At 61.6% G+C, this 13,115-nt stretch overlaps 2 protein-coding genes across 2 annotated transcripts; one reads left to right on the top strand and one right to left on the bottom strand.

Annotated features, from left to right (window-relative positions):
* Positions 1 to 1,654: 1,654 nt before the first annotated feature.
* TRAVEDRAFT_26666 (uncharacterized protein) lies at positions 1,655 to 3,143 on the top strand (the record flags this gene model as incomplete). Its single annotated transcript, XM_008035393.1, has 1 exon — positions 1,655 to 3,143. A coding segment is annotated over one exon (358 nt), but the record flags the coding sequence as incomplete, so codon positions are not given.
* Positions 3,144 to 9,012: 5,869 nt separating this feature from the next.
* On the bottom strand, positions 9,013 to 12,081 carry TRAVEDRAFT_114862 (kinase-like protein; the record flags this gene model as incomplete). The annotated part of the gene is made up of 8 exons (XM_008036353.1): positions 9,013 to 10,314; positions 10,377 to 10,510; positions 10,570 to 10,814; positions 10,866 to 11,108; positions 11,172 to 11,431; positions 11,481 to 11,634; positions 11,694 to 11,890; positions 11,950 to 12,081. The coding sequence occupies 8 exons, from the start codon at positions 12,079 to 12,081 to the stop codon at positions 9,013 to 9,015; spliced, it is 2,667 nt and encodes an 888-aa protein (XP_008034544.1).
* Between the last annotated feature and the right edge of the window lie 1,034 nt (positions 12,082 to 13,115).

Consider the following 13,115-nt stretch of genomic DNA (forward strand, 5'->3'; position numbering starts at 1 on the left):
GGGCAGACGATTCGGTGCTTGTGGTGGCGGGCCTGGGGGTAGATGTACGACGCCTGTGCCGCGACTGGGCCGCCTGCGCCGAGGAAGAGAGGTTGTCGTGCATGGACTGGGTGTGCCAACGGGGGAGATCGAAGTCCTCGTTTGTGCCGGTCATGTAGGCTAGTGTTTCGGGTTCTGACATGTAACAAGCGCAGGACAGCGGCGGGTATGGGCGTGGATGCGGCCCTCTGAGCGGTGGAAAGAGGAAAGCGGGAGCTCGCTGTGGAGGACGACGAGGACGGGAGGAAGAGCGATGAGTGAGGGCAACGAGGCCCCGATCGTGGAGAGCGCCGAGCACGCAGCGCGAGATCCAACTCAGATGACGACCCGCGCTCTCCTGACTCCCTCCCCCATTACACCGGCCGTCGCTGGCCTATCGATCGTCTTATCGTCATTGCGGCGGTGTGCCCTGGCGAATGCATGCACTGACGCTGCTCCAGCGACGGGCGCCAACGGCCGCTTCTCTGACATGTCGCGGGCTAGGACCGTCGTTGCAGCGTCTGCCCTCGGGTCCCGCTCGCTTCCTTTCCGTCCAGGACGTGTTGGCGGGCGAGTGACGCCCTTCAAGACCACTCGACGTCCACTCGCGAGCTCGAGCCACAACGCGTCCATCGGCCTCCTCTGCTAAATCCACACAGCTCGCCTAGATGCGATCGCGCTGCGCGGGTGCCTGTCTCTCTCGCCCTCCACCGCACGCTCTCTCCTCGCGCCTCTTCTGTCCACCCGCCACGCCGCTGTCCTCTGCATGCGAGCCTGGCCATAAGTGCGAACGCCCGTTTGCAGCCTATCCGTGGGTCTGTGCACACATATCCGTCCATTCCATCCTTTCGCTAACCCGCTTCTCGTAGTGTACATCGAGAACATGGACTCGAGTAACATGTCATGTTCCTACGGCCGCACGCGCACGCCAGGAACCGCGGACGGTGTCTCTTTTGAGCTCCTACTCGCCCTTCCAGTCGACCGCGAACGGTGCCTCGCCCGCAAAGCCCGCCTTCTACGCACTTGTATAAGGCTTGGCGTACCCGTAAAGTGACCCCAGTGCGAGCGTGATGCCGCCATGAGAGTCCTGCGCCAGGAATACACGCCGCGCGCTCGCTCGCCGCTCTCCCGTCCCCGACGTCCTCTGCCTACGCCCACGCTCTACGCCGCGTGCGCATTCTGTGCCAGCTCGTAGACAGCACGCTAATCTCGCGTCCGGTGCGTTTCCATATCGATCCGACGTAAACTGCGCTCACCATTCCGGATTCAGAGTACATCTCCACCCCTCCAAGATCTATCCGCTGCGTCTGCAAATTCGAGCGCCCCGCTGTGGAACTCTGACAGGACGTTCATCGTACTCGGACGCCGCCGCTGCTGCACACACGAATGCGCCGCCAACGTCCTCCGCCCTCCACGCCCTCTCCCAGGCGACGACCTCTCTGCGGTCTTCCGTCCGGCCTGCCGCACTCGCCCCGCTGTTGGCACGTCCCCGTTTGGCATGGCGCGGTGCACACCGCCTCTGTCTCTCATCTGGTGAGTTCTTATCCCGCCCGCACGCGAACTGCGCTCACCAGGTCCGGTTTTAAGCCGGCCCACACCCAGAAATGAGCGTAACGCTGCCAAGAGTGCCGGCACTGGCGTCCTCGCGCGTTGTCCATCTCACAGGATGTCCCTGCGATGGGCCATGGCGGTAGTCGCGCCGTCCGGCGACTCTGGACGCGCACACGCGATGTTGCTCAGACGGCCCCGCACCAAGACTTGCCGCCGACCTCACGCCTCGTCGCCGCCCCCGCGGCGGTTCTAAATCTCACGACACGCTCCAGCGAACCAGGCCGCATGCACCCCGGCAGCCTCGTCGCATTCGGAGCCGACGAAAATCGGGCGATTTGCGTCGATCTCATGGGCAACGGCCGAACTCGCCACCGCATTCCGGCTCGTGCACGCATCGTGGTGCGGCGCCGTTTGGCACAGGCATCGCTGTATGCTCCCGCTGTCGATCCCGCTCGCCGCAGAACGCCCGGGGGCGATTGCGCGTGCACGGCGGCGCCGGCGGTCGTCCCGGGACGACTATTCGCGACCTCGCGTGGCGAGCGCGGCCTCGCGACCTTCGTCGATGACGCGCCGCACTTCCATGGACCAATACGCGTACGCTGACGACGTTTCGTCGCGATCCGAGCAGAAAATATTTGGAGTGCGTCGGGCGATTTCATTGGCGAAAAACATAAACCCGGCGTCCCGGCCCTCCTGCTCGGCGTATCGCTCCGAAACTTGGCACGAGGACGCCCGTACACGATTGCTATCGTTCGCCGTCGCGTTCGAGCGCGTCCGGACGATTTCATTTTCGGGTGTGTTTGTGGTCCGGCGGGGTCGACCGCATCTCCATGCGCGTCGGCACTCCCTGACGCGAACTCCCGACTCGGCGGCACTGCAGGGACATCTCAGGTGCACCGCACACGCGGCGCTGTGGTCACCTCCGCGTACGGATGCGTCGCGGGCCGTGACGTCGTCGTCGTCACCGTCGTCGTCGCCTGGCGGCGCGTTCGGCTGCCCGCCCGCGTTTGGCGCCGCCAAACGCGACGGCGTTGCACGAACGCCTGCAGGACGGTTCCTCGTCGGGGGACGTGGCCCGCGAGCGAGTACGCGCCGCGACGGAGAAGACTGCCTGCGGGGCTGAAGACACTGGCAGGAGCCGCGTCCGCCCTCGATCTCGTCCTTCGCGAACGTCATCGTCAGCTCGCCCGCTGCGGAGAGCGTCTCTACAGGCCCACAGCGACGCCACGAGCGCTGCTCGAGGCACGGCACGAGAGGAGGGGAGAGGGCTGTGACGTCGGGTTGCACCTACGTAGGCAGCACCGCGCCGAACGAGCCCTCGCTCCCCGCTCCCCCACGTCGAGTGCCGCGCCAGGCTGTGCGGCTGTCTGTAGTACCTGTATCTACATCTCGATGTTCATCGGTCCGCGCCGCCCGCCTGCCGTCCCGTCCCTGCGCCCCTCCTGTACCGCTCGCGCCGTCCGCGGCGCCGGTCTGTTCCTGCGGGAGACACGGGAGGTGAGCCGACATGTACCGTACCGCCCTCTCGTCGCGCGATGCTCACCATCTCGTGCCAGATGGCACTCTGCCTCGCGCCTCCTCGACGTGTAGGCCGCCGGCTAGCCCCGCAGCGCCTACTTAGCCCTGCCGCGGTACGCTCGTCAGTTTCCCGCCATCCGTAGGCGGCAAGAGACTCACCGTGCGTTTCTGCAGATCATCCCAGGCACCCGGTCGGCGGTCGCTAGCTGCGACGCGAAGGCAGCGAGACGGCAACGCGCGCCGCGTCGCTCGTGCGCGGCGCCCTCACCGCGGACGCCGCGCTGCCGGGAGGTAGAAGTCTCGGCGCCTCTGGACGGCGGTGTGCGAGGTGCACGACGGCGGGAGGCAGAGCCTGGTCGGGACCCCGCCGCCGCAAGAACGTCCCCCGCGCCGCGCCGCGCTCTACGAGTCTGCGCTGCGGCCGCCTCGCCTATCTAGATACTGATCTACGCCCTCGTCCTCTCCCGCCCCGGCTACCAGCCTCCGTTCCGAATCGCCCTCGTGCTGTGCGCGTGGAGTCGCTCGCTCTAGACATCACATGTGGGTACCGCGCTTGTTTGGTTATGGGAAGAAGCTAACGCACCGTAGTCCCTGCTAGAGTTGTGTCTGATCGTCGGCAACGCGTTCGAGCGCGGCGGGCATGTACCGTTTGTCAGTACTTAACGCACGCCGGACAGATGCGCCGGGACACGTGGTCTGTCGTAAATACATGTCGCATCTGTATCGAGAAAGTCAGCGGACGCGGAGGCTCTGGCAGAGCAAGACGCCGCCCGGCACACCCAAGGAGCACGTACCTCAAGATGGATCTGTCCGCGAGGCTCTGGTACTGCACGTTGCGTGCGCACTCCGACCGGCGGTGCACCGCCGTCCCGTTCGCTTGCTATCCTCGCCTTTGTTTCTATCCCGGCGACATTCGCACACAAACCAGCATCACAAGTCGGCGAACACGCAGTCCAAGCCCCGGGTGACGACACTCACCCGTCGTATCCGAGCAGCGGTGTAGGCGGCAGGCATCGTCTAGGTGAGCGAGTGATTCAGCCGCATTCTCGTTCAGTGATGGCGGAAGCACTTACTGCCGTGTTCTCTACGTTGACGCCGTATCGAGCCGGGGCGGACAGGTGCTATCATGTACGAGCCAGTCAGCATTGTTTGCAAAGGTGTCTGCGCAAAGTCGAAGCCGAAGGGGACGGGCAGGTGCTCGGTCGAATCACGACGCCGCACAAGGGGAACAAACACGACACGAGGTCCGTTGTACTATGGGAGAGAAAGTACTCACCGCGAAGTAGGATTAGAACCCTGACAACGCCCTTCGTGTGGTGCATGTTTTGTGTACACGGGCCTCGACGTGTATTCGAGGGCGGGGGGCCTGGGACAGGTCAGTAACGAATCCCATGCCGCACATGATACTAACAGACCTCCAACAGGCAGAATTGGCCGATATGGACACGGAACGCTCTCACTCGAGAGGGAATGGTAGGAGCGTGACGGAGGAGTGGGACGGGGTAGGGAAAGTTTGCACGCTCGCGTCGCAACCACCCTTGTACTTATGGCTGATGAGATTTAGGGCCGTCTCCTCCTCCGCGTCGCACCATGGTCCGTGCGGTGACCGTCTCCCGGAGCCAAGCCCGCCCCCGTCGCGCGCAATCAGTTGCTGACGGCGACGAGGCGACGCCGTTACGAGAGGACCGGCGGAGCGCACCGAACCCACTGGGGTCCGCGCCAACCAGCGCACGACACGACGAGCCGACGGAGACGGGGAGAGCGGGCAGGGGTGCTCGTACGCGCACCGCGGGAGGGCTAGACGTGAATACGCGACGCGGTACGATTCGCGGTGAAGTCTCGATTCGCAGATGTGGGGATGCGCTCGCTTCGGACGGCGGGCGCTCGGTACGCGACCTGTCAGGACTGCCCTCGTTTCGAGCGGCCGTGACTACCATCTATTGGGACAGGTTCTGGGCTGAACATGCTCTCATCTCGGAAGCCCCGGTCAGCGGAAACAGAACTACATTGTCCGGCCGCCGTCTTCGGGGCGGGTGGTCTTTGAACCTGGTAGGCGCACCACTAGTGCGGTTCCATAGGTATGAGGCCCGCATGTGTATCTGCATGATATATATTTCTATCACAGACCTGTTGTATCCACTGCGTTAAATGTGCTGCAGATTGGCAAGTGATTGCGCAAAAAAGGACGGTCGTTACGCCCTCACATGATTGACAGCTTCGCGAGAGCACCATATTCACTCCGAGCATGCTCATTTGCTCGTGCGGTCCAGGTTCCACTTGTCTAGTGCATGGAAATGGTATCAAACGATCCTTCAACCCCGCAACAGTGACCTGCACCCACACGCTATGAAGCTGGGAAGGGGCAAATCAAATCTGGATGTAGATGAGAGTGCGGTACGTGATGGGCGCGCCACGATGCCGAGCATGGTCAAGGGCAGCAAATGTAGTCTGTCTTGAACACTGCCGGGGGTGAGCAGTCATCTTGAAGGGATTGAACGTCTGCAAGGCTGACGTATTTCTTTACTCTTCGTGCACGAGTACAATATAGATTATTATGATCACCCGGGAACACAAATATCGGGACTCACAGTCGATGCTGGGAATGGCCTCACGCGCCGGACCACCTGTGCACGGCATGTTGTGTCCGAATCGACCATTGCACCGGTATCCTACATGTTCACCAGAGTAATATGCGGCCTGCTCTATTCTGCTAGTATGAGTGCTATCAAATGAGCATAACACGTGTGCAGCAAGAAATAAGTCGGGGTTGAAAGCAGGAGTCAATCTAGCTCTCAGAGCTGCAGCGGCTTTGAACAACATTACCAAAATAGGCAGCTGTGTACACGCCTATTTTGGCCGCAATGACTCGTGTGCACATCTTGCCATGCCACACTCTCAAACCGCCGCTGCGCCGCAACGGGGATGTGCACAGTAGCCTCGCTGCGTCTCTTTCCGGCGTCAAGTATGATCATTAGCGGTACGCGAGCAAGTGACGCTTGCGCGGATCTTGACTGCAGGTCTATCCGCCAACACCGCGCCGGCCGCCTCGGGCTTGGAGTGGTCTGGACATCTCGAAATTAGACGTGACTGATAGCCGTCAGCATACTACTGCGGTCGGGGTGCCTCACAACACACCCTGGATGTTATTCTGCCGATAGAGAACAAGATCGCCAGTGGTAAAGAGGTCAGAAGTGGCAGGGAGTAGGAACTGCAGTGCAAGGAGCACTGTGCTCCATACACTACAGTTCCTGCACTCGCCAGTTCTCAGAGTATGACAGAGCCATGGCATTTCCTGAACCGGGTCCGATCACACCGAACCAAGTGCTACAATTGGTCCGGCACACGGAAATCATCTGGTGCAAGCGAGAACAAGTCTGGAACGGGACGATTGAATTGTGGCCGCCCCACAATTGTCAATACCCGATTGCCATCATCCTCCCGCAGCACACGGCTCAGAAATGCGCACCTGCCGCTGACCGAGTCAGGGTCAGCCGTGTGGCTGTAACCACCGCAGACGAACCAGAGAGACGTAGTTACAACTCATACGTGTTCCTCGAAGTCCACACTGCCCCGCCTCACCTGCCCCTCTGCCGCACCACCTGCCCCTTCCCTCGTCAATCTGTCATTCCAACTCTACCGCCCCCACGAGCACGCCCATCGACAGCCTCAAAATCAGCGGAGGCGCATGCGGGAGTCATCGGAGGTCTCTGATGCGAGCAAGTTCATAGGTCGGGGTCTGGCGACAGTACGGGTGAGCACATCTGTGTTTATGAATGGTAAGCCCTTCATTCTGGATACCGGAGGACAGTGAAGCTAACGTAGCCACCGGCGTACCCCGAGACGTCTTTGTGCCCACCCGGCGGCCCAAGCGGCCGAGGGGGGTGATGCACTCAGCGCCTTCCGGTTGTGTCCATGCTCGCAGCATAGGCCAGTGTGCGATGTGACTGACCGGACGAACAGTGCGGGACTCAGCAGAGTCTTCCTGCCACTCCGTACACAGCTTCCGTGCAGCTCTGCGGGGTGGACCCGGACATCCACAGCAGCATCTCTGCCATCCCACAATTACAACGTCGGCCCTCTTGCGCTTGGTGCAACGGTGCTTGGCATGCATGCAAGAGCCCAGGCGGCATCCCGAAAATGCGAGTCGGCGACGGAAGGAAGGGGGCGCTCCTGGAAAGTGACTCTCCCAGGTGCGCCGTAAGCTCGTAAATTCTCAGGCTCGCTCGGCTGATAGCGTAGTTGTCCAGGCAAGCTGGACGCTTCTCGGGAAGCCCTGTGCTCGTCTCCTGAGGGCGCACGAGCAGCTCAAACCCCTCGCGCTGCCAGGAGCGCGCACTTCCGGGAGGCGGGGCGACAAGATACGCACGGTCTGCTCGCGCGGCGGCCTGCTGTTCGGGTACCAAGATACAGCAGGCTCGGCTTCATCAGCCACATACGGCGCGGGGGATCAACTCCTTCAAGGTGTTCAGAACGGCCGGCGACGCCCCTTGCAGGGGCGCAACTGTGCAGTATGTCTGTCTCCATGTCTCGACAAGGACGGCAGAGTGATCAATGACAAGACTTACAGATTATGAACCGGCGCGTGGTCAGGGTCATGCGACACATGAGTTTGCGCGGTATGCCTTCGCCGGCAGCACTCAGTGGCAAGACCGCACGGTACAAATGCCCGAAACTCACGTTGTCCCGGGATCTTCCTGCTCACCTTCCCGCCTCCATTGCGCACATCTCGACCAGTGGCAAGCAGTGGGCGGGCACTGGGGCGCAAATGTGGCGCACTCTCGACAGCGGGTGAGCAGCAATCTCGTGTTGCATGTGCGGGGGCAAGCGCTTATCGTGTTCAACCTGCTCACATTTCCGCTTCCATCACACCCAGTGGCATGTAAGTGTTCGGGAAGCAGATGCGGGAAGCTCGGGGCAACGCCGTACCACGCAAGCAGTAATTTCGTGCCGCTAGCGCGCCTGGCAAGCCCGCACGGAGGCGGAAACGAGGGCACCTCCGGATGAGGCTGTAGAAGGCACGGTACGTACCTTGATTTTCTTCTGCAGATTCGAAACTGGCGCTGACTTATACGTTGCGCGCGACCAGAACAGCCCCCAGGGACGAGCGCGAGCGAAGGAAGCGAGAGGGTGGTCGTGGAGTGAAGCCAAGGGTACGCGCGCGGCGCGACTTCTCGCACGAGCTGTGTCTGAATAGGCGGCCACGTCCAAGCAAACGGGCGAAGTTGTCTCGCCGCTCGTCTCGCGCTCCTACGACTACGGGGCGCTACTCGATACCTCTTCCTGCGTCGTCCGTGCTCATCTCGCATTCCACGCCCATGAGTCGCTCTGCCCACATCCCCAGTACTTCTCGCAGGCGTCGTTGTCTCCGGAGCGCCCGGAGCGGACTCGAGCTCGAGCACCCGTTCCGCGTCCGGGACCCACCTTAGCGAGGCGCGGACGAACGCGCGGTATGTGCCTTGTCATGTTCTGGATTCCGGCTTGTGCTGACGCGTACAGCGTTGAAAACCGTATACCTAACACCCCAGATCCGCAGAGTGAGACCGGGAGAGGGCGGCGGCAAGGTCGTGGTGGTGCAGAGGAGAGACGCGAGGCGCGCCGTGGACTTGGACACTCGAGCAGGATTGGTGCATTAAGCGCCCGTGTCTTTTGGAGTGCGCGAAGTCGATTTCGCAGGGCTACGACTTTCGTACCGCCGCGAGCCTCTGTGATATTGTCCGTAGAGCAGCCCCAAATGCGATTTCCCTGTTCCTGCGATCTACAGAGTGCGTGCGAGCCTGGTGCGAAGTCCGAGTTCCTGCCCGCCCTATGCACTGCGCGGGCGCGTAACAAGACCCCATTCATCGCGCAGAGGACACGAATCCATCTGGGAGATTCGAGTGCACATCCCAGATACTCGGACACGCGAGATCCACCACCTCCCGCCCACTACCTCCGCCTCGAGGCTCGCACCTCCTCGCTAACACCGAGCACAGCCACCGCGGCGGACGCGCCGCCATCTGCGAGCAGTCGACTCCGAGTCAGCCGCGCGAGCACCAGTTCGTGGGTCAACGAACGAAATATATTGTCCTGTCTACGTATGTACATGCGCCGCCCGCGTGCCCCGCCGACCGACCCGTGCGCCATCTCGCACCTCCCCCGTCGCCTGCCTGCCTCGCACCCGCGCCGGCCTCGCGCCCGCACCCGCACCCGCGCCCGCGCGCCCAACCACCCGCCGTCCCGCCCACTGTACGACGACGCGTTGCTGGCGTAGGCTTGTGGTGGGCTCGGGATGACGCTGCCGCCGGGCGACGCGAAGAGGTTGCTCGCGGGGTCCGAGTGCGCCGCGTTCCGTGCGTTCGACAGGATGACGTCCCGCCGGTCCTCGTCGACGACCATCGCGTTCGGCTGGTACGAGTGCGCGAGGTTGGATGTCGGGGGCGGATACCGGCCCGCCGCGCCACCGCCGTGGCTCCAGCTCGTCAGACCCTGCGCCGCCGCGATCTCGGCCTGCTGCTGCAGGAACTCGAGCTGCGGGTACGGCTGCGCCGCGGCAGCTTTGCCTTGCTGTCTCCGCTCCCACTCTTTCAGCGCATCGTCGCGCTTCAGGACTGGGGTGAGCGCCTTGCGCCCGCCGATAACGTCCTGGTTCATGTGCTGCAGGCGGGCGAGCGCGGGAGGGATGTTGTCCATTCCGTTGTGGATCGTGTTTGACCGCGCGCGGGCATTGCCGTAGTACGACTGGCCTGGGGGCGCTGGGTTCAGCTGCTGTGGCACCGTAAACCCTCCCCCTCCTGTCGACTGCCCGGCGTAGTGCGGGACGTCCGTGTTGACGTTCAGGTGCCCGTGTGATGTCTGGTGTGTTAGGCCGCGATGTCCCGCCGTGTGCGTGGGGGGCGAGGCATACTGCTGAGCTTGCGGTGGATAGTTGTTGCCGCTCGCTCCCTCCTGCGACCCGCTGTACGACGACGAGTGGGACTGCGCGGACGCCGGCTGCAGATAGGGGTTCCTGAAGACGTTCTGCGCTGCCTGAGAAGCCGCCTGTGCCTGTGCCGTATACGCCTGGTGCTGTGCCAGGTGCTGATTATACGACGCCGCGTCCTGGTATGCGCGTGTCCCCTTCGGCTGCGACGGCACAAGCCCGCCGTACGGCCGCTTCGCATTAGCGGCGTTCTGGTTCGCACTCGAGTTGGAGTTGGACGACGTCCCGGGCGCGCTCTGAGACGGAGCAGGGGTCGAGGCCGAGAGGGGCTGCAGGACAAGGATAGCTCAGTTCGGCGGGGAGAAGCGCAACAAAGTATAGAACCACTCACGCTCCAAGGGCCCGTCCACTTCTCTGACGTGATGAACGGATGCTGACGCGCTTGTTGCGGGGACCACCGCTCGATCGGGTTCATGTTGAGCAGACCTTGGACGAAGTCGATGAACGCCGCACGGTTGTTCATTTCTGCCGCACCGAAATATAGTTTGAGAACCCGGACAGGGCACCGAACGCAGCCCACGTACCTTTCTCGATCTCGTGCTGCTGCCGTGATGTCGACTTGAACGACGGCATCGGTGCCTGTCGGATGATCTCGGGCAGCGAGGTCGCCTTGAAATACTGCTTCCCGGGCTGCTCGTTCGTGTTGTGTTCCCGTGAGTACTGCTCCAGGCTCTTCAGGCGGTACTTCTTGTGCCCGAACTGGTCGACGATCGTGTCAAAGAACTGGCTAGTCTGCTTCCCCATGTCGAGCATGTACTGCGGTGGCAACCTAATACACAAGATAAGTGATGTGGCGCGACACGCTGCCGCATATACGTACCCTAGCATCTCCACAATGCGCGTGATTTGGTTATACTCGCTCGTACCCGGGAAGAGGGGCAAGCCGAGGAACAACTCCACCGCAATGCAGCCCAGGGACCACATGTCGATTGCGGCGGTGTACGGAATGCCGAGGAGCACCTCCGGCGAACGGTAGAACCGTGATTGAATGTAGGTGTAGACGGTTTGTCGCTCGTGACACGCCGAACCGAAGTCAATCACCTTGATTTGTGGCGATTGTAATCTGAAGAAGTCATAAGAACGTTCAGGCACAGCACGCATGTGCATACACCAACGAAATACTCACGACTTCAGCAGGATATTTTCGGGTTTCAAGTCGCAGTGGATGAGCCGCGCCTCCTTGAGCACCGTCATCGAGTCCAGCAACTGCGCAGTGAAGACCTTGACGAGCTGCGTGCTCAGGCCTTGGAACTGGTTCTGCTTGATCAACTCGTAGAGGTTCGAAGACAGCAGCTCGAAGACGAGGCAGAGATGGCTTTTGTGGATGAACGAGTCTCGCAATCGGAGGATGTGGTGCTCGTCGTTCGGGTCGCATTGGTTGTTGAGCTAACTGAGGTGAGCATATACGCGGATGACGATGAAGCACACAACGCACCAGCTCGAGTATCGTGACCTCCATCATACTCTGGTTGAAGTACGCGGGTTTGTTCTTGACCACCTTGACCGCCACCACCTCGTGCGTCTTCATATTCTGACATTTCACTACCTGGCCGAACGTCCCTTGACCCAGGATGTCTAGAATGAGGTACCTAACACGTGAAAGCAAGGTTAACCCATTTCTGCGCCGGACATTGGCAGATAGACGCACTTGTGACCGTCGTCCGTCCCCAGCCAGTCGTTCACATAGAGGATGTAATCGTAATCTTCGTTGTCATATCCGTCATTGTGCACCGGTTTGCTCGGCTTCGTGAGAACGCGACGAGGGTTATGTGTCGACTCGTACTTGAACTGCGGGTTGCAGATGTGGTACGTCTCGACGATATTCGTCGTCAGCTGCTTCAATGGCTGCGGGCGGTCGTATAATCAGCATCCGGCGATAGGGCTTGTCTAATAATGACACGCACGGTCATCACGGTCCCGCTGGCGTCTACCCGTCGTCCAACCGGCTGGGGAATGAATGGCCTCAAGTCCCGTTGATCACGTATACGTCTCAGGCCAGACGCTCTGCGCTTCGGCGGTGGTGGTTCCACAGTCATAGGTTGGTGTTCTTGTGCGAAAAACTGGGCCGAGCCGTGCGGAGAGTGACTGAACGACAAAGGCGTCGCCGGTTGCGACACGGATGTCTGGCGGGGGTGCCGTTGCGCCGATAGACTATTCGCAGATGGCGCGGGACTGGTGGTATCCGTGGAGTAGCCGCCCGAGTACAGAGAAGGCGGTCCACCGGATTGTGGCGAATACGCGGGTACTGGCGGCGAAACCGCCTCCCGCTTGACCTGCGAGTGCGAGCGCGAATGGGTTTGTGATTGGTAACCGCTCGTGGCGAACGGTTTCTGGTCCGTCGTCTGGTAGCCACTCCCCGCAAACGGCTTCTGCTCGCCTGTCTGATACGCACCTCCGATGAACGGTTTCTGCTCCGTCGTGGGCGAGTACGGGTAAGAGTTCGATGACGGCGAGGAGTACTGCTGTGGCGAATACGGGTCGAGCAGATTGTTGGATTGCGGAGCCCTATGCGGGGACCGGGGGGCCCGCGACGAGCTAGAATCGTGCTGCGTTTGGCTTCTCTTGGGCGTGTGGATCGTAGGACCGGCGTAATAGGCATCCTGATACGGATCAGCAGCACCCGCAGACCCGGCCGAGTTGGATCCTCCACCCTGCGGAGCACCGGGGTAGGCAATGGGCGGCGGATAGAGAGATTGCGGTGTGTGTCTCTGGCTCGTGTCGCCGTCTACATGGAACGCACCCTCCAGGTCATCTTGAAGATGATGCCGGCGTCCCCTCGATGAAGCGTTCGACGAATTCCCCAGCGAGAGACTGCGCGCCAGTCCACCAGTGGAGTACGGGGATGTGTTGAGACTATACTGCTGATCTTCATCGAGGAGCTGGTTGATGCGGGGCTGCCTAGAAGAGCTTGAAGGCGGCTGGTGGATGGGCGGCAGACGATTCGGTGCTTGTGGTGGCGGGCCCTGGGGGTAGATGTACGACGCCTGTGCCGCCGACTGGGCCGCCTGCGCCGAGGAAGAGAGGTTGTCGTGCATGGACTGGGGTGTGCCAACGGGGGAGATCGAAGTCC

Source organism: Trametes versicolor, assembly GCF_000271585.1.
Source record: "Trametes versicolor FP-101664 SS1 unplaced genomic scaffold TRAVEscaffold_2, whole genome shotgun sequence".
NCBI lineage: Eukaryota > Fungi > Basidiomycota > Agaricomycetes > Polyporales > Polyporaceae > Trametes > Trametes versicolor.